Below are 22,006 nucleotides of genomic sequence, written 5' to 3' on the forward strand. Positions count from 1 at the left end.
TTTAGTTTTGAAAAACATTTTATTCAAGACTTACATAATTTCAAATATCTTCCAAAATAGTTTCTAAATAGCTACAAAAGAAAGCAAATTCAATAAGAAATTTAAATCATTAAATATGTTTTACTAGTATATACATACATAATGCCAAGCAATTAACATTTAGCCATGGAATGCGTACCATATCTTTTTCCTTATTAAAGGCTCAATCCAGCACTGTATATACGTTATGTACAATAGGCAAAGTTCAGTGACCACAAGGGTTTGACATTAGCTGCCTCAATTTATAATTGGGGTAGTTTGTCAACCGGGGTGTCAAATTTGAAGTCTGTAGGAAACAGATCTGGGGCCCGAGGATAGATTAGTCTGTAGGACTGTCTGATTGTAACATCAGCAACACCAGCAATATCTCCAATTTCTAGAAGACAAAAAATCAAAATATTAAAAGTATAACTTCCACCCTACCTACCTTCTACTACCTAAATTTCAATTTGTGAGATACAGTTGTATAAAATGTCAAAGTGAAAAACAAAACCAAAGCTATTGTTTTTTAAAAATTAATAATGGAATTATATACTAAAAGTCAAAAGCAGGGCTAACGTTATTACTGGTATTACCTCAAAGGGTTATCATCAGTATTAAAAGTTTTACTACATGTAAAACATTTGAACAATGCTCAGGGCATAGTACTACAAGTGGCAACCATTATATTGGCCTTCATATTTGAACTGACATCACCTTTTTCTTCACAATAAATCTTTTTGAGGATCATAGAAGTAATCCATGAATGCATTTTTGTGAAGAAATTAACTTTATTTTTTCAAGTTCCCTTGCAACATCTCCCCCTTCTGTTATGAGGCTAAAGTCAAAATGGGATCACACTATAAATATTGTTCTAAAACTTTTTCCTACTTATTACATCAGAGATCAAAAAGCTGAATATAACAGCACAATGTAGATGTGTTTCACTATTACAAACACAGTTGAGCATATATACTGAGCTTATACGATGCTTGTTCACATGAGGATTTCTACAGCCTAGAGTATAGAAAGGAGTGAATACAATTTAACCCTTCAAAGGAGTTATCACTTTTTTTCTTCTTTTTATTAAAAGAAGTCCTAAAGGACTAGAACTTGACAATTATTTGGTTAGTTATAAATACTTAATTAAAATGGATTTTTAAAACATGCCCTTTAATAAAAACTCAAATAAATGAGGTTTTACGTTTTCAGTGTGATGGCTGCCATCAGTGTGCAGTTAACTGATTTTGAATTTCCTTATGCATTACATCGTTTTAGACATAGATACCGATGAATGTCAACTATGTGAATATGAACTTACAGGAAGAAAAGGGCCTTAACTTTCAACAAAACCTTTCGTGTAAAAAGTAGAAGAAAGTGTTTAGATAAACATTTTTGTATTGTTGATTAGACTAAACTTTACAACTAGGAATCAGTAAGGACCATCTGTGCTTAGCTTCAGCTTTTAAATTCTACCAGAACCGTGGTCGGCAAACTGCGGCTCTCAAGCCACATGCCGCTCTTTGGCCCCTTGAGTGTGGCTATTCCACAAAATACCATGGCCTGGGCGAGTCTATTTTGAAGAAGTGGTGTTAGAAGAAGTTTAAAAAATTTGGCTCTCAAAAGAAATTTCAATCGTTGTACTGTTGATATTTGGCTCTGTTGACTAATGAGTTTGCCAACCACTGTACCAGAAGACTCAAAATTTCCTTAAAAACATGAGTGGCCTGACCAGCGTGGCTCAGTGGTTGAGCATTGACCTATGAACCAGGAGGTCACAGTTCCATTCCCGGTCAGGGCACACGCCCAGGTTGCGGACTCAATCCTCAGTGTGGGGCGTGAAGGAGGCAGCCTATCAATGATTCTCATCATGGATGTTTCTACCTCTCTCTCCCTCTCCATTCATCTCTGAAATCAATAAAATATATACATAAAGGAAGAAATATGAGTGGAGGCCAAAGGCAATCAGGGCACATTCAAATAAAAAATGGTGACTTATTCCTGATCATTTTTCTATATCATTTACTACTTTTATGATCGGGAAACATGGCCTAAGCTGATGTGAAAGGCTATTCTGAATAGGGTATTATGAAATTATTGCAGCAAGTAATTTCACTATCACACTTTTACATTTAACTGGTCTTTTTTCTTTATGAATCTTTTTGAGGATCAAAGAATGAATGAATTCATGCTTATAAAGAAATTCACTAATACTTCTGTTTGAAAACAACACTGAATTAAAAAATGACTTTAGAAAGTGGAAACTACTTATGCCAAGTGTTTTCATTAGGAGACTGTAATACTGTACAAAAGGAGAGAGAACAGGCTTCACAGACTGTTACAGCCTGATTGCCAGGCGGTGAGAAACAAGGCATGGCCCTCCTCTCAAGATTTAAAAAAGTAAGTTTTGAGGAGGGGGAAAGAACTATTCCAAATAACCAGGAAAACGTGTGTGGGGGGGTGGAGGAGGTGGGGGAATGAAAACATCTAAGTATTAAAAATGTACAAACTAAAAATAACTCAAATGAGAAAAAAGATTAAGTCTGCACAAAGGGTTACACCTCCAAACATTTTTATATATGAGCCACTTAGAAGGGGGAAATACTCTATTTTCTTAAGTTTGGATGCTATGGAACTACCTCTTAAAGTGGGTTCTGGATAGTTACCTGCTTCATACCTAAAATGGAAATAACCATTACATGCTGCAGCCACCACGGTTTTATCACTCCTCTCCTACCTTTTTGGGTCCTCTTCTCAGCTGATGCCTGTGAGGCCATGTAAATGGCTGCCGCTGCCACAGAGATCGGGCTCCTTCCAGGCACCAAGTCCAGTTCCACAGCTTTACGGGCTATATGTGTAGCTGCCATCTGCACTTGCTTAGGAAGACAGAGGTTGGAACAAAACCTGGACATGAAGTCCCCAGTTGTAATCAAATCCACACTGGTTTCTAAAGCTTTCAAAATAAGTTTAAAACATCGACCAATTTCTTTCTTAGAAATTCGTGATACGGCACATATTTCTAAAAGAAAAAAAAATTAGATAAATACATCTACATAAATCATATAGTTCATTTTAAAATCTATCATTTCAGATTACAAAAGTAATACATTCTAATAGCAAAAAATTCAACCATGCCTTACAGATGAATCCCTAATCATCTCCATACTTCCCTTAGAGCTAATTTAAATTTTCTGTTAATTTAAATGTTTATCAAACTTTAAGGAAATTTTTTCCCCAAAGTTAAATGCAGATCTTTTTTATTTTTTTAAAATCCCCACCCAAGGATAGTTTTTCCACTGATTTTTAGAGAGAGTGGAAGGAAGAAAGAAAGGGGGAGAAAAACATCCATGTGAAAGAGACATATCGAATGGCTGCCTCGCATTCCCATATGATCTCTGACCAGGGCCAGGGATTGAACCTGCAACCCAGGTACGTGCCCTTCACTGGGAATTGAACCTGTGACCCTTAGGTGCGAGGACCAATGCTCTATCTACTGAGCCACACCAGCCAGCGCTTAAATGCAGATCTTAATATTTCAAAATATTAACGTCTCTGAAGGTTCAATTTATGTAAATGAGATTCCTCAAGCAATCAAAAACTTCTTTGATATTTATATATTAATCTATAAGGAATATATCAAGGAGATAAAAAAATACTCAAGCTAAATAAAGAATGCTTCTCAAGCTACACAATGTCTTATGTACATGCTATCCCTGCAATTATAGGCTGTAGCAAAACGAGATAAAATATATGACCCTATTAGTCTAAAAATTCAACTACCACTTTCAAAATAAATTTAACAAAAGACTTAGTTTCACGTGTAATAAAAATATTGATGTAAGAAAATGTAAAAATTAAACATTCACAGATAAATAAAGGGTAATTATAGTTTTAAGCCAAAATGAACTCTGGCAGTTAAAGTCAGTATAAGTATCACAGCAATAATGAATAGGTGGTCACATTCATAGGTAAACTGCAAACTGGATGAAAAATATTAGTTCTCTCAAAGTCTCCAACTTAAGTGTGAAAGTGCAAACTGTATAACTCAGGAAAAAAAATGTCACTGATGCTTTTTAAGGGTTGACTCCCTCACTTGTAGAGACCTAGCTGTATGTGAAAACTGTTTTCTATGCATCAAAAATTTACAGACTCGCTACAAAGTCCTACTCTGTTTTATAATAACAGGCCTCAAAACTTACAAAAGTTCTAATTACCAAGGAACACAGGGCTCACTCACATGGATTAAAATGACTTTATATGAGAAAAGCACCTGAAAAGCACATAGTCAATTAAATCACATAATTAATTTTTCTCAAGGAACAAAATAAACAGGCATTTGGAAACTATATTTAGGTGGATTACCAGATATAACCGCAAAGACACAACATAGCACTCCTTAGTGTCAAAGCTGCCTGACTTTGGGAATAAGCCATAGATAAAACTTTTACCTAGGCAACTGGAAACTTACCTTTAAATGTCCTAGGAACCCCTTCTTGTCTACAGGCAATATAGAGACACGCAGACGCTATGGCATCATTAGCTCTTCCCTTCAGACTCTTCTGTTCATACACCTGCTTGAATAAATTATTTGTTCGATCCTTCAAAACAGAGAAACTAAGTTTAATTAACTCTAGGCCGTTTAATTAGTTGCAATATCAAAATTTTATGTGTTCATTAAATTATGCAAAGTCAACGCCAGAATGGCTTAAAGGAGACAGACAGGAACTTACAACTATATTTCTAGGGAGGTTGATTCTGTCTGCCATGGTAGTGATTTCCTTGAACGCATTCATCATGGCCCGATCAGAACTACTCATTGTTCTCCGATTCTGGTACTTAGAATTGCCGAATTCATCAAAACTTGCAGCTCCTGTACCCTATAAAACAAAGTTTTATAACTTTATGTGCAAAATTTTGAAAACCTGAATGAACAATTTCTGAGAAAACAGAACTCATGATCTGACTTCACATGCCCAAGAAACCTACCCTGTGTAACCTCTCTATTCCTCCAGGTAAAATGGTTTTAAGAATGTTTTCTAGCAAAAACTTTAAGTGTAAGAATATCTACTGAGAATCTAATAATATAAATTATCATATTAAAAGACCTAAGGAGAAACTCAAATGATCATCTCTAAAGGTACTAAAAAAAAGTCTAGTAAACAAAACTCAAAACCTATTTTTTAAAAAAATCTGATAAAACACTAAAAATGAGTACTTCTTCATATTAGAAAATCACTCTCCTAGGCCCAAAGCCAGCAAGATGATTAACAGAGAAAACATCTGCAGCATAACATTAGTCAGAAGACAAAGGCACTTACCACCACCATATTGTAGCAGTGTACTAGAAAAACTAGCTAATGTGTAATTATAATCATATAATAATCATATAAATTATATTAGTATAATATTAAAATCAGGCAAAAGGAAAATTAGAAGTACAAATTTATGAAGTAATCAACCAGTTAGAAGACAATGAAAGAAAATTAGTTGCAATCTTACATCTGAAAATGTCTTTAGTATACTTTTTCCAGCCTGTAAGACTAAAGCAAACGCAGACATCACCTACTTAAAAGATATTTCTGAACACTGTAATCTTTTAAGCCCAGTATACTCTATGCTTTTCAAATTTGATATGTAATGTATAGAGCATAAAAAAATAATGACCTGCTTTTTCATGTTACTTTATTAAAAATAGACTATGCAGTAGTATAGGTTAAGTACTAAAATGGCATACACTTCCTTGATTAGTCCTTTGGAATATTGCCAGTACTATTTCCAATTCAGATACCATAGCAAAAAGAGCCAGATTGCCAGGACGGTTAGCCTATTATCCTATATAATAGCAGCAGCTACCATTAATTGAACACATAATACATGTCATAAATACTTCACATACATTCCCATGTAACCTTCAATATCTCTATGAAGTATTTTATTCTCACTTTACTGACGAAAAAATGTAAAGCTTAGGTAAGTATTTCCAATACTAGAAAATAGGCTATATTGAGTTCCAATTTGTTGTAGGTGGTATAAAAGGAAAAGACATTACTAATATTCTAGGAACATATCAATATGTACTCACAGAGACCATACTATGTTCAACTTAATTTTTGTGCAAAATGTGCTTCATGAAAACAAGGGCGGGAGATATAAAGACTCTGATTTTGATCTGTTGGCCTCCCCTTTATGATGGAAGCAATGCATAAGGCAACCATCATTCACAAATTACTGGCAAATCTCATTCTCAGGTCAAGATTGCTCGGAGGCAATGACTGATGTCTCTGCAAAGTTCCCCAACTCCCAGGTTTTTGGTCAGGCCTCACTTGGTATTACCTTGCCAATCATGGTAGACAAATCTCGATCACTCAGAAGAGGATTCTGAGAATCTCCAACTCGAGATGGATCTTTTGTTGCTTTATCATTGCTGAAAGTTCTCCATTCAGATCCCACATCGATAACCCGGTCACCTAAGAATATAAGCACAAATCTAAATAGTCTTGTCAACACAGGGTTTACTTAACACTGTCTGAAATGCCCAACTCAATGTTTTTATTCCCAGAAAAATCTCAATATGGACATCTAGGCTCCAGCTTAAGTATCATGTCTCAAGACATTTGTCCTAAAGCATTCCTTTAATTGTTGTGCCAGCCCAATAATTACCCTCTAAAAATCTTATGCTATGATTAGTTATATTCCAATTCTTAGAAGAAAAAAGACTTAAGACAAATAACAAAATAAACCTATTCATATGTGATGCAAATATAAACTAGTATAATGATTTTGAACAAAAGTTTGCACAAAATGTGCAACAGGCAAGGAAAAAACATTAGAAAACACTGTTCAAAATGGTATCAATGCACACAGCCTAATATAAAAAATACTAAGTTTTCATAGGAAATGCTTTGCAAAGAACTAAGCCTACGCTTATGTTTTGGTAAATATTTAATAAAAATATTTTTGGCCAAATAATTTATAAACAATAAACTTTAAGCCTAGAGTCAGTGAGAAGAAAGCCAAGTAGACAATATATATATATATATATTTATATTTTTTTTTTTAGACAAAGGGGCAGTGACTACATTTGTCATGCAAAAAAAACAAACATGAAGAGATCTAGTTGATCTGCTTTCGGGAAATGATCAAGGGCTAGTAGACAAAAACTGAACACTTGCATATGCTAGTCACTGTGCCCTTAATGAATGTTCTCTTTTAAAAGCCGGTGTCACTTATTGCCACTCTAGAACTAAGATTAATTCGCCTAAGATTACACAACTAGAACTGAAATGTGCATCAGATTCCAGAGTCTGTTCTATACGCAGCCGTTAATCACAAAGCTTTTCTACCAAAGTGTGACAGGGAAGAAAGTGGGAACCAGACCATCTTCAACTGTGCTGTACATACTAAACAGAAAGGAGAAAGGAGAGACAAAAATCAGTTACTTCAGCAATTAAAAGATGTTCTGGTGCTGACAGTAAATTAATAAAATGCTCAAAGAGTGTGGACGCTACCACCTGTTGCTTAGCCTTGGACAGAGTGCCTCATTTCTGGGCCTTTACTATCTCAGCTTTAAATTTTCCCAATAACCTTACATTTTAAAGACTGTAAAGGTTAAACAGTAAGCTAATACAGGTATGGTGCATGTGGAGTGCTTTAAAAAGCAGTTCAAATAAGTGCTTGATATTAGCTACTTACTGCTCTGAAGATGAAAATACAATGGCAGGTATTCTGACCTTTCCCCCTTTTGGTGGGGGAAATAAAGAGGCAGCACTTGTAAAACATGACTCTCCATATCACACTTTGAAAATATCAGAGTGGTCTGCTGCAGGCATTTGGTCAGTAGGACAGCAAAAGAGGCAGGGAAAGAACAGAAGGAAGGAACTCAATGCAGACTGTGCTAAACCTTTTCAACTATTTCTTATATGGTACATTAATTAAAATGCTCATAAACAGCAGACAGTGATCATAATCTGATCTTAATGTTATAAATAAGCAAGTAAAAGCACAATGGATGGCTTTGGAAAAATTAGTTTTTCTTTGAACAGGCAAATCACGTGGGAGTAACCAGGTATCACTTGGACTATCAGGTGTCCAGGCCACAAGGAAACTGAGTTCAGTGGTGTGGACACATCTGTATGCAACAAGAATGGTCAAGGAAGCAGAAGCAGGGAGATGAGTTATAAGGCAATTTCACTAGATTAGAGATCGAGCAGGTGGCCCAAAATAAGGAGAAAAAGAGGTTAAGTGGATGGGACTGTCATGACGGATTTCTCTGCTTTCTCCTCTATAACAAACATTACTAATGGGAAGCAATTCTAATCCTAATATATAAAAACCCTGGGTTCCGTCATGACCGGAGGCTCGACCAACCGGAAGTCAGTCCTGCAGTCAGGACTGCTCAGTGAGCTGAGAATCAGGCCCAGAGAGAGGCCTGAAGAGAGAAGCAGGGTCTGATCTGTAGCCTCTGTGGCAGCTGCTGATCAGCACATGCCTCTCTTTCTCTCCAGCAGCCACGCCTCCATTTCTCTCCAGGCCTCCACCGGGGATGCTGATCAGCCCTGCCTTTCTGATCAGGCCCTGTTGATAGGCCCAGAGACACTGACTGGCATAGAAACCAACCAATCAGGACCAAATCTGGGTGAACTGTGAGAAGCCAAAGGCTGCCTAGGAGGCGGAGCTTTTGATGCTGACTGGCATAGGAACTGACCAATCAGAACCGAATTGGCCAGCAGAGGAGGGCAGTTGGGGGCGAGATCAGGCTGGAAGGAGAGGGCAGTTAGGGGTGATCAGGCCAGCAGAGGCAGTTAGGGTGATCAGGCCGGCAGGAAGGGCAGTCGGGGGAGATCGGGCTGGCAGGGGAGCATTTAGGTGTTAATCAGGCAGGCAGGGGAACAGTTAGGGGTGATCAGGCTGGCAGGCAGAAGCGGTTAATGGCAATCAGGCAGGCAGGCAGGCAAAGAGTTAGGAGCCAGCAGTCCCGGATTGTGAGAGGGATGTCCATTAACTGGCTGCAGGTTAAGAGAAAGCCTTTACTGAATAGAATACTTTGTGGTCAATTACTGCCAATTAGGGAGCATTACAAGAAAAGACTACTGCCTTTAGTCCATACTTGGAAAGATGGGGATGTGTGAGGCTGGTTCCAAAGATGGTGTCCAGGAGGGAGACAGTGACCTAAGGTTTCTTCCTAGATCTCACTTTGAGTAGAATGGCTTTGACCTGCCTGGAGTATAAATTTCAGTACTAGCCTTGCAATCCTGTATTTGGGTTATAATATTCTTGTGTTTTTCTGGTGTTCTCCCCCAGGTTTGAGTAGTACTGTTTGAGTGTCCTACATTTTGTGCAAAGGAGAAGCACAATTTTTCTTTGTGGTCTAATACCCATCCCTCTTCCATGGTCAATAGAAATGACAGTGGAGGTCTCATCTTCTAGAAGGATAAGTCCTACTCTGGACCACAGTACAAATCTGCCCACCAGGCAACAATAAGAGACTGCCAGCTTTTGCCAGTATCTTTTTTAACCACTAACAGAGTTTTGTAAAATTAACACCTGACAGAAAGTCTATATATGAAGGTTTATAATAGCTAAAATAAGACTACTATCCTATCTAATAAACAGGGTAATATGCAAATTGGTCTGGACGCCATCACGTAACGACCGAATCAGCAGGCTGCATCCCCGCCTCCTGTACTGCCCCGGGTAGGAGCCCAAATCCTAGCCTACCTAAAACGTGGCTGTGTGCCATCATATCAGTAAGAAAGGGACATACCACACTTGCCTGGAGCATCTATGTCACTGGCCTAGAGAATCAGGGTTTCAGATGAGGGGACGCAGCATTCCACTGCTATCCTGAGTTTGTGGTTTCCAAGGAAACAGTCATAAGGGATGATAAACACTCTGCAAACGGATCAGCCAGCGCATATCTAAGCAGCGGCTTGTTTAAATCGGGCCTTTCCCGCAGTGAATGACCCCAACCCTACCTGGATCAGGCAGGTTCCTGTGGAGCGCATACTCCACGCAATACAACAGGGAGTTTCATCCCTGGCGATCTCATGCGAGTTAGCTCGGGGCAGCAGGGAAGGAAGTATAAAGACATCACACAGGGCAGCTCGGGCAAGCAAGCAAAAGGAAACCATATCTGGCAGACAACTCCCCTGCCACCCCCTTCAACATGTACGAAGAATCAAATAAACCAATACAAACACCCAAGCGGTGTCCTGCCCAGGCATTGCATACCTGCTTCCCACCCCTTCATCCAAATGGACAGGTTAGGGAGTTAAGGGGAGGAGGAGCTTCGCAGGAAGGGGATCCCCAGGAACCGCACCCCTACCATCCCTCTGGACCTGGCTTCTCGGAGCACAAGGCCTGACCCCACCCCCAGCAGATTTGCATATCCCAGACCCTCTGGTACTTCCAGGCACTGGGCCGGCTGGTTTGCCCTGAAGGGTGTCCCAGATCAGGGTGGGGTTTCCCTTGGGGTGTGGGGCAGCCTGGGGGAGGGGCCTGTGGTGGTTTGGAGGCCGGCCACACAACCCGGCGACCCAAGCGGAGGCTCTGGTATCTGGGATTTATTTATCTTCTAAAATTGAAACTTTGTAGCCTGGAGTGAAGCCAAGCCTTCTGCTCGCTCCATGGCAGCAGCCATTTCTGTTGCGATTTATTTATCTTCTATAATTGAAACTTTGTGGCCTTAAGCGGAGGCCTGGGCCAGCCAGAGCAGGTGGAAAGCTTGGATTCCTCCATCTCCGGGGGCAACCCTAGCCTCCTGGCTCTCTCCAACTCCGTGGCTACCGCCATTTTTGTTAGGATTTATTTATCTTCTATTATTGAAACTTTGTAGCATTGAGTAGAGGCCTGGGCCGGCAAGGGCAGGTGGAAAGCTTGGCTTCCTCCATTACCAGGGAAACCCAAGTCTCCCTCCTGCTCTCTATGGCCGCAGCCATCTTGGTTGGGTTTATTTGCATATTTGCTCCTGATTGGCTGGTGGGCATGGCTTGTGGGTGTAGCGGAGGTACGGTCAATTTGCATATCACTATTTTATTAGATAGGATAACCCAGTGAAGTCGCTTAGCAACTGAGCTGCTCAGATTTCATCAGGGACAACGAATGACACACCTTACTTGGCTTTGACAACAAAGCAATCTTATTCCTTTACTTTTTTAAATAGATTTTTATTGATTTCAGAGAGGAAGGGAGAGGGAGAGAGATAGAGATAGAAACATGAGATGAGAATCATTGATCAGCTTCCTCCTGCACATGCCCTACTGGGTATCGAGCCCACAACCCAGGCATGTACCCATGACCAGAATCGAACCTGGGACCCTTCACAGTCCTCAGGCCAAAGCTCTACCCACTGAGCCAAACCAGCTAGAGCAAGCAATCTTATTCTTAAAGACTTGAGTTTTGTCATAAACAAGTGGATTTGAATCATATCAAACCAATATATATTTTTTAATGAAATGTCTTTTCATTTCTACTAATGCAATTCTACCTTAATGCTTATGTTGTATAATCTATACTAATAAAGGGGTAATATGCTAATTAGACCGGACGTCCATCCAGACAAAGCCACGGTGGCGGGGGCCGAGGCAGATGCGGTTGGGGGCTATCAGGCAGGCAGGCAGAGGTGGTTAGGGCGATCAGGCAGGCAGGCAGGTGAGCAGTTAAGAGCCAGTGGTCCCAGATGGCGAGAGGGTAAAGGCTGGACTGAGAGACCACCCTCCCATGCACAAATCTCATACACCGGGCCTCTAGTCTATATATATAAAAAGGCAGCTACCATAACAACCATAACGACCTAACAACCGGTTGCTATGACGCCCACTGTGGCCAGCGAACAGTCCCGATCAGAGGGTGAGGCCGGTGACCAGCCTCACAGCCCCTACCCGCTGCCGGTCTGCCCCTGATCAAACTCTCCCACCCCGATCAAGAGCCAGGCCTGCTGGCCAAACGCCCTCTCCCTTCCCCCCTGGCCAGCTGCACCACCATCAGCCTGCCCCACCACAATAGGCCTGCCCCTGATGGCACCCCCCACCCCAATAGGGGGCGGGGCTTGGCAGCCAACCACCTGCAGCCCCTCCCCCTGGCTGCCCTACCCCTGATCACACCACCCACCCCAATAGGAGGTGGGGCTGGCCAGCCAACCTCCTGCAGCCCATCCCTCTGGCTGGCCATGCCCCCAATGGGCCCCGACCACCCTGATCGGCCTGCAGCCCCTCCCAACCTCACCCCTGATCACCCCCCCCACCCCAATAGGGGACATGGCTGGCCAGCAAATCTCCGGCAGCCCCTCCCACCACCCGGCCCCACCCCAGATCAGCCCCCCCAACCTGATCAAGGGCAGGGCTGGCCAGCCAATCACCCATGGCCCCTCCCCCATGCCGCTGGCCCCTGATCGGCACCCCCCAACCACCCCATTCAGGGGTGGGCCGGCCAGTCCACCACCCACAGCCCCTCCCCATGCCCAGCCCTGCCTCCAATCCCCCCCCCAACCCCAATTGGGGGCAGGGCCTGCCGGCCAATCGTCCGTGGACCCTTCCCCCAGCCAGCCCGGCCCTGATCAGGGGCCCTGATCCAGGCAGGCCAGCTGGCCAACTTCCTGCCATCTCTTCCTCCCAACAGACCCAGTCCCGATCCGCCCTGATTGGGGCCGGGCCAGCCGGACCTAACCGGTTCACGAATTCGTGCACTGGGCCTCTAGTCTATACTAATAAAAGGGCAATATGCTAATTAGACCTGATAGACCAGACATCCTTCTGAACAAAGCCACGGTGGCAGGGGCCGAGGCAGTTAGGGGTGATCAGGCAGGCAGGGAAGATTAGTTAGGTGCAATCAGGCAGGCAGAGGCAGTTAGGGGCGATCAGGCAGGCAGGCAGAGGCGGTTAGGGGAGATCAGGCAGGCAGGGGAGCAGATAGGGGTCATCAGACAGGCAGAGGGGTTAGGGGCGATCAGGCAGGCAGGCGAGAGTGGTTAGGAGTCAGCGGTCCCGGAATGTGAGAGCGATGTCCAACTGCTGGTTTAGGCCCAATCCCACTAAACTGGAAGTCGGACATCCCCCAAGGGGTCCCGGATTGGAGAGGGTGCAGGCCAGGCTGAGGGACCCTCCCCCCTGCATGAATTTCATGCACCGGGCCTCTAGTAACATATAATAGGAGTACTCTTCCCTTCATCGATGGAGTATGATCTCTAACACTTTGATCAAGTTACCCATCCAGAAAAGCAAACACACCCATTATCTATATTTATGTATTACACACATGTACAGTTTTCTATCCATACATCAGAGTGGTAGGTCTAAAGAATATAAACTAAAACATTTTATCATATTCAAAAGAAAAAAGGTTTCATCTCTTTATTTTTCAAGAGATTGAGAATAACTGCCAAATTCACACCAGTTTAAAATGGTTCAATTACTTTGGCACCAAACTTATGATTTGGCAATTCCACTCAAGTATTTACCTACAAAAATCCTGTACAAAAATGTTAATGGCAGCATTATTCATATTAGCTAAAAATTGGGACACAACCCAAATGTCCATCAACAGTAAAATGTATACAATGGAATATTCCTCAGCCAATAAACTACTGATACATTTCAAAAATACTACTTGTAAGCCAAATAAGTCAGTCACACAAAAGAACATCCTCTATAATTCCATTTATAGGGAATTCAATAACAGGCAAAGTAGGGGCTCTTTCTATGGGGAGCATCCCCACACGTTCCCCTTTTCCCTCTTCTTCCCCCACAGGCACACATCTCCTAAACTCTACGAGACCCTACGAAGACCTGCAACCAAGGGAGCAATGGACATGGCAGCTCATCCCAACTAACGCCCTGAACCTGTCTCCAAGGCCCCCTTCCCTCTGACTTCCCAGTGAGCCAAAGCAGCCCAGCCTAGGCTCTCCTGTTGCTACTTCAATGCTATGCCCTTCCTTGTTTCACTGTCCTGAGTGTGCTTTTGCTGTGGCCAATAAATTCTTGCTTGCTTTGATGCAAACCCTCCCCCCCCCCCCACAACACACACAAACACAATCCAGACAAAATAATCTGAGGATAGAAATCAGTATATTGGCTGCTGTTATGTGGGGGTGGAAGGTGGAGGTGATTGCCAAGAAAGAAGCATAAGGAAACTTCTAAAGAAAATGGTCTAAACACTTTGCATGCTGGTACACCAATTTATGCAATGTCAAAATTCAAACGGTAGATTTGAGATCTGTGTATTTTATTGTATGCAATTATAACTCAATAAGTTAAAAATTAAAGTCATTTCCACCAAAATACAGTTGACTTTGAATTAAGCTGCACCAAACCTACACATTATTTGGGGAACGACAGAACGATTTTTATCTTCTTGAACAAGGAAATATATTCTTTCTCAAGATCTTCTTTCAGATTGCATGTACTTCACATTTAAGACTAGCCCCAATTGTTTTCTGTTAAAAATCTAATTTTCTAACTAGTAATTGCTGTATTTTATATGCTTAGTTCCAACCACTTTTAAAAGATTAATTTTTAAAATTTGATCTGAATATTCTACATATAAAATCTTATCAGTGGCAAAGAATTTGTTCCCTTTTCAAGATTAACTTCCATTTCTATTTTATATCTAAGCACTTGTCAGAACTTTCAAAACAATGCCTTTAATTTAAAACAGAATTATCTCCAATATTTCAGCATTATGCATAAAAGTAACAGGTGAACTGAAATAGTCCTCTATTAAGGCATTGTCCTACTCTAAATCAGAGTATCTTATTTTAGGAATAAATTTTGAGTTTATTAAATGTCTGTTATCTTAGCAGACCATAGAGTTACTTACAAACTATTTTCTAATAACTAGAGGCACGGTGCATGAAATTCGTGCACTGGGGTGGGGGTGGGGGGGGGGTCCCTCAGCCTTGCCTGCACCCTCTTGCAGTCCAGGACCCCTCAGGGGATGTCTTCCTGCTGGCTTAGGCCCGTTCCCCCTGGGACGCCCCCCTCTCCCAGTCCGGATCCCCTTGCTCCTTACTGCCCACCTGCTCGCTGCTCCTTACCACTCTGCACGCTGCTCCTTAGCACTGCTACGGAGGCAGGAGAGGCTCCTGCCACTGCCACTGTGCTCACCAGCCATGAGCCCTATCTTTCTGTGTGGTTGTCTGTGGGCCAACTGCTCTCTTCCTTCTCATTTAGGACGAGCAGCATGTAAGGGCAGAGTGTGCTGTCGTGGAATGCAGAGGGCAGCCCAGAGCTGAGAGGAGTGGCCGGGCCCACAGAGTGAGAGGTGGACACAGAGGACGTTATCTCACCCAATTGTGGGGCGGGCTGGCCGGCCTTCCTCTGCCTGACCCCACCCAGGGAGGGACCCAGCAGGGTGTCCGCCTCTCCATTCTCCATCCTTCCATCTGTGACACCTGTCACCCTTGCCAGGCCTCCCCCAAAGTGAGTTCAGCTCAATCACTGAATGTAAAAGGGCCCGGGGGCGGGGGGCGGGGGGGCATCCACTCCAGTGCCCCGATTCCCAGTGATAGGACCTGGTCGACAGGACCTGCTATCAGGACGGTGGCCACAGCTGCAGAATATAGATCTGTTCCAAGAAAAGTTGGAAATGCAGACCTTTGTATGAGCACCTATTCCAAAAGGTGGCAGTTTATTCACATTGTGGCAAAGACACCTTCAAGAGTAACATAAGTGGGTAAAGTCAGGGCCAAGCTGGGCCATCTCCTCATCCAATCTCTGTGAGAAGCGTGAACAGAACCAAGTCTCAGCTCTTTGCACTTCGGGGGTTTTTTAAGCCTAAAGGACAGTAGTCTGTCTCCATTCTTGTTCTTTGGGATTTTTTCATTGTTGGATAAAAGGATACATACATTGGGACAATCCTCTCGAGATACAATATTCCAGTTGCACCCATGTGAGGACGACAGCACCCATCAGAGGGAGGGAGCCGACAGATGGGGAGCAGGGAATTCTGAGAACCAAAGCGATGACAGAGATGCTAAGCCTTTCCTTCATACATCTGACACCCCTCCTCAGGCGGCCTGTAGGCCAGGCGTCTGTTGAACATTTACCACTTGATGTCCCCACTGCGCTTTCACCTCCTTGGGAAACTCTGTTTTTCCAGCTCTGTCCCCACGGGAAAGCCATAGGGGCGCCAGATTCCTTTCCTTCCTTCAAAAGTGCCCTGAAAAGCGCAAAGACAGCTATGCCAGGAAGGGTTAGCTCAAGTTCAACAAGAGTTTGCTGAAGGCGTGTTGAACAGTTTTCTCTTACCCCCTTTGTGGGAGTGTAATCTGATTTAAAACCAATGGACTAAACAAACAGAAGCACTTTCTGCAGGGAGCTCTGGGCCTTGGGTTTGAAGGCTGGCCACGCCCCCATCACAGTTCCGCTGTGTCCTGGCAGGGGCCCAGAGCTCCCTTCAGCAGCCAAGCCCCAGCGGGAGGGAATTCTAAGCCCCAGATGGGAGCGGCCTTGACAGGGAGCTCTGGGCCCCAGGTTTGAAGGCTGGCCATGCCCAACCGCAGTTCCGCCATGTCCCGGCCAGGCCCAGAGCTCTCTTAGGCCACTGGGCCCTGGCAGGAGGGAACTCTGAGCCCCGGCTGGGGGGCAGTGGCGATAGGGAGCTCTGGGCCCTGGGTTTGAAGGCCGGCCATGCTCCGATCTCAGGAGACCCAGAGTTCTGCCAGTCCTTGTCGGGGGCCCAGACTTCCCTACCACCACTGCACCCCAGTGGGAAGGAATTCTGAGTCCCAGTGGCGACAGCGAGCTCTGGGCATCGGGTTTGAAGGCTGGCCATGCCCCCATCACAGTTCTGCCGCGTCCCAGTCAGGGCCCAGAGCTCCTTTTAGCCACCGGCCAGGACCCAGGGCCCAGTCGTTTGGTGGTCCCTCACTGGCCCCCTGCCGGCCTGATCACCCCACACAGCCTCCTGTTCAGTCGTCCGTTCCAGTCGTGACAACCCTGGCTCTTTATTTATATATATATACACACACATACATATATATATACACACACACACACACACACACATATATATATATATATATATATATATATATATATATATATATAGTTAACCCTAGTTGTTTGTGGGTTATTATTCTTCTAGTACTTATGTGTTAGCATATATTAAGTTATGGTAGGGTAATAAATACTTTCAGAAGTTCAGTGGCTTAAAACAAGATTTATTTCTGATTAATACTACATGTATTTCTATGCCATCATTATTCAAAATGATGGCATCCCCACCACTTGAGACATGGCAGTCAGCATGCTGGAGGAGAGGGTGGATATTTGGTGAATTATGCACCAATTTAACCTTTTGCACTCGGATGTCGAGTCTGACTCGACACGGTTAGCATCGGTAGCAGCTCTTTTTATACTCTTTGAATGTATCAATAATTGGAAATATAAAAAAATTCAAATAAATAAGTTTGTATGAAAAGATACTCCCGTTTTTTATTCTACTGCCATGCTTTGTAAAATCTGGGGTATTTAAAAAATTAAATCCCGAGTAGAATAAAGGAATCGAGAAAAAAGCAAGCAAGTGCAAAGGGCTAATGGTTTCTAACAGTAACTTTTCCACTCATTGGCCAAAAACAGTGAGGGGTGATGCTTAACTTCAAATGTGGTAGGAAGTACAACTGTATCACGCAGCCCAAAGGAGAAGAACCAGAAATAGAAGTGAACACTCATCAGTGCTGTTCCACATGCCAATTAACAAATATAATTCACCACTGTATTTGGGGGGATTTATGTATACACTAGAGGCCCGGTGCACGAAATTCATCCACGGGGGGGGGGGGGGGGGGGTGAGGGGGAAGGGCCGCGGGGTGTTCCTCAGCCCAGCCTACACCCTCTACAATCTGGGACGCTCCGAGGGATGTCCGACTACCCCGGGATCGGGACTAAATGGGCAGTCGGACAACCCTCTCACAATCCAGGACTTCTGGCTCCCAACTGCTTGCCTACCTGCCTGATTGCCCCTAACCCAGTGATGGGCAACCTTTTGAGCTTAGTGTGTCAAACTTCACCAAAAAACTGAGCATAACTCGGGTAGTGTGTCACTTTGAGGAAAAAACTAACTCCAAGACTCTAGTCGCAAATGTTTCATCCTCAGGAGCAGCAAATGTTTCATCCTCGGCATGCGGCCGCATGTCATCAGAAATGGCTACGTGTGTCAGTGCTGACACGCGTGTCATAGGTTCACCATCACTGCCCTAACCGCTTCTGCTGGACAGCCTGATCGACGCCTAACTGCTCGCCTGCCAGCCCAATTGCCCCTAACTGCCCTCCCCTGCAGGCCTGGTCCCCCCCAACTGCAATCCCCTGCAGGCCTGGTCACTCTCAACTGCCCTACCCTGCATGCCTGGTCACTCCCAACTGCCCTCCCCTGCAGGCCTGGTCACCCGCAACTGCCCTCCCCTGCAGGTCTGGTCGCCCCCAACTGCCCTCCCCTGCAGGCCTGGTCGCCCCCAACTGCCCTACCCTGCTGGCCCGGTCGCCTCCAACTGCCCTCCCCTGCTGGCCCGGTCACCCCTAACTGCCCTCCCCTGCTGGCCCGGTCACCCCTAACTGCCCTCCCCTGCTGGCCCGGTCACCCCTAACTGCCCTTCTCTGCCGGACTCATCACCACTAACTGCCCTCCACTGCTGGCCTGGTCACCCCTAACTGCCCTCCCCTAGTGGCCCAGTGACTCCTAACTGCCCTCCCCTGCAGGCATGGTTGCTCCCAACTGCCCTCCCCTGCAGGCCTGGTCACCCCCAACTGCCCTCTCCTGCTGGCCTGATTGCCCACAACTGCCCTCCCCAGCCGGCCAACTTGTGGCTGCCATCTTGTGTTCACATGAGGGCAGCCATCTTTGACCACATGGGGGTGGCCATCTTGTGTGTTGGAGTGATGGTCAATTTGCATATTGCCATTTTATTATATAGGATTCATTTAAAAAAGCTTGTTCTTGGTGACTTACTTTTTGTGCCACACGACAAACTGAAGGAAACAAGAGTTAATACTAATTTCGTTGTACTTTTGCATTTGTCCCAGAGAAGTAATCTGCCAATGATTTTAGGTCCTTTCAAAGTAAAATCGTTATTGGATGAATGCTTGAAAGTTTCTATTAATAAAGTCTGTTCAATGTTAAAAGGATACCTTCCCAGTAGTGTGTGGGAATCTTGATTTGCAATGCTGAGGACCTTTTGCTAGGAATGTAAAATCATTTCTATTGTGCCTATAATATTTGGTCCTACTCAGGTGGATCTTGAAATTGGACCATAATGCCAAAACCGCTTTGGCTCAGTGGATAGAGCGTCGGCCTGCGGACTCAAGGGTCCCAGGTTCGATTCCGGTCAAAGGGCATGTACCTTGGTTGCGGGCACATCCCCAGTAGGGAGTCTGCAGGAGGCAGCTGATCGATTATTCTCTCTCATCAATGTTTCTAACTCTCTATCCCTCTCCCTTCCTCTCTGTAAAAAAATCAATAAAAAAATTATTAAAAAAAATTTTTTTTAAAAAAGAAATTGGACCATAACGGCTATCTTGTCTTGACCACTTACCCATTCACTCTCAATATTCTCAGGTTTGTTCTCTGCTTTACTGATTGAATTTTTCTAGAATGTTAAATCAGCCAATTGCTATCTAAAACACTTTTTACTCTGTTCCTGTGTTATCTTATTTCTTTCTGACCACATTTAACAGAAACGTTATTCATTGATCACAAAAATTAGGTATTTTCTATAGCTTTTGTCTAGTAAACAGTCAGGGGCAGTATTTTATTTTAAGTCCATAGGATTACTATTCCTCTTCATTGTAGTTTGTATTCATAAGGCTCATGTTGATTGTCATGCTTATTCATCCTGTAATAAAGAATTGTCAATCCAGACTGAGAAACCAAGATGGTGGCATAGGTAAACACCTAAACTGCTGCCTCGCACAACAATTTCAAAACTACAACTAAAAGACAAAACGGAAATCATCCAGAACCACAGGAAAGCTGGCTGAGTGGAAATTCTACAACTAGAAGGAAAGAGTAAAGCAAATGGAGAATCAGAGGAGCTGCAAAAGGCAGAGGTACGGAGACGCGCGCGGGCAGCTGAGTACCTGGCTGGCTTTCTCTAGTGGGAAGGAGACAAAAGCTCCCGACTGCACTGAACTCAAGTTCCGACTGCACTGAACCCCAGTTCCGGGCGAGACCTTGAGGACTCAGGCTTATACGGGGAGAATCTGGACTGTCAGGCGGAAACTCAGGGGAGCCGCGAAAGGCAGAGGTCTGGAGGCGCGCGCGAGTGCGTGAATAGAGGACTGACTGCTGAGTGCACAGCTGGCTTTCTCTAGCAGGTGGGAAACAGAAGCTCCCCACTGTGCTTAACTCCAGTTCTGGGCGAGAATCTGGGAATCCAGATTCATTGGGGGAGAAACTGGACTGTCTGGCAGCGGGCGAAACTCGAGGGCGGCTTACTCTTAGAGGTGTTTGCAGCGATTACCGAGGGACACTGAGACCCAGAGGCCTCATAGGGCAGGGCTGACAGGAAGCCAAGACTGTATGCTCAGCCCTGAGACTCTGCCCCATCCAAGATGAGCACAGAGGCTTTTGCAATTTTGCAAGTCTTGTCTCATAAGGGTGTCTCCAGCACAGAAGTTCTCCCATTGTAGACACAGCTGATCCTCACAGCCAATTGGCCTGGAGGTCAGTTCCTCCCAGTGATACCAACAACAATCAAGACTTAACTACAACAAGGCTGTACACACAGTCCACAAAGGGGTTCACCAAGAGTGTCCACCTCAGGTAACTGGGGAGGCCGAGCCACTGGGCCATGTAGGACACCTAACACACAAAGCTACCCTACCAACTCAGGGAAGCAGCGAAAATGCGGAGACAAAGAAACAAATCACAAACGAAAAAAATGGAGGAAAACAAACAACTGGATATAGAGTTCAAAACCACGATTATAAGGTTTTTCAAGAATTTCCTAGAAAAGGCCGATAAACTTAGCGAGACCCTCGAGGATATGAAAAAGAGCCAACTAGAAATTAAACATACACTGACTGAAATAAAAAATATTATAGAGAACCAAAAGCAGACTAGAGGAACGCAAGAACCAAGTCAAAGATTTGAAATACAAAGAAGCAAAAAACACTCAACCAGAAAAGCAAAAAGAAAAAAGAATCCAAAAAGTTGAAGATAGTGTAAGAAGCCTCTGGGACAACTTCAAGCATACCAACATCAGAATTATGGGGGTGCCAGAAGAAGAGAGAGAGCAAGATACTGAAAACCTATTTGAAGAAGTAATGACTGAAAACTTCCCCCACCTGGTGAAAGAAAGAGACTTACAAGTCCAGGAAGTGCAGAGAACCCCAAACAAAAGGAATCCAAAGAGGACCACACCAAGACACATCATAATTAAAATGCCAAGAGCAAAAGATAAAGAGAGAGTATTAACCCTTTGCACTCGGATGTCGAGTGTGACTCAACACGGTTAGCAGTAGAATAAAGGAATCGAAAAAAGCAAGCGAGTGCAAAGTGTTAAAAGCAGCAAGAGAAAAACAGTTAGTTACCTACAAGGGAGCACCCATACGATTGTCAGCTGATTTCTCAACAGAAACTATGCAGGCCAGAAGGGAGTGGCAAGAAATATTCAAAGTGACGAATAGCAAGAACCTACAACCAAGATTACTCTACCCAGCAAAGCTATCATTCAGAATTGAAGGTCAGATAAAGAGCTTCACAGATAAGAAAAAGCTAAAGAAGTTCAACACCAAACCAGTATTATATGAAATGCTGAAAGGTATTCTTTAAGAAGAGGAAGAAGAAGAAAAAGGTAAAGATAAAAATTATGAACAAATACATATCTATCAAGTGAATCTAAAGATCAAGTGAATTAAAAATCTGATGAACAGAATAAACTGGTGAATATAGTAGAATCAGGGGCATAGAAAGGGAGTGGACTGAAAATTCTCAGGGGGAAAGGGTGGTGGGGGGTGCGGGAAGAGAATGGACAAAAATCATATACGTATGGATGAGG

General features: G+C 43.8%; 1 protein-coding gene across 1 annotated transcript in view; it reads right to left on the reverse strand.

Annotated features, from left to right (window-relative positions):
• GTF2B (general transcription factor IIB) overlaps positions 1–22,006 on the reverse strand; it is a 42,781-nt gene continuing 20,775 nt past the window's right edge. Inside the window, exons 3-7 of the mRNA XM_008157791.3 lie at positions 6,352–6,485; positions 4,749–4,895; positions 4,487–4,616; positions 2,756–3,037; positions 1–415 (exon numbers count right to left, since the gene is read on the reverse strand). Coding sequence (XP_008156013.1) covers positions 282–415; positions 2,756–3,037; positions 4,487–4,616; positions 4,749–4,895; positions 6,352–6,485 — 827 coding nt within the window. The 3' untranslated portion in view covers positions 1–281. The remainder of the gene's footprint in view (positions 416–2,755; positions 3,038–4,486; positions 4,617–4,748; positions 4,896–6,351; positions 6,486–22,006) is intronic.

This window comes from Eptesicus fuscus, chromosome 9 (assembly GCF_027574615.1).
Source record: "Eptesicus fuscus isolate TK198812 chromosome 9, DD_ASM_mEF_20220401, whole genome shotgun sequence".
In the NCBI taxonomy this organism is placed as follows: domain Eukaryota; kingdom Metazoa; phylum Chordata; class Mammalia; order Chiroptera; family Vespertilionidae; genus Eptesicus; species Eptesicus fuscus.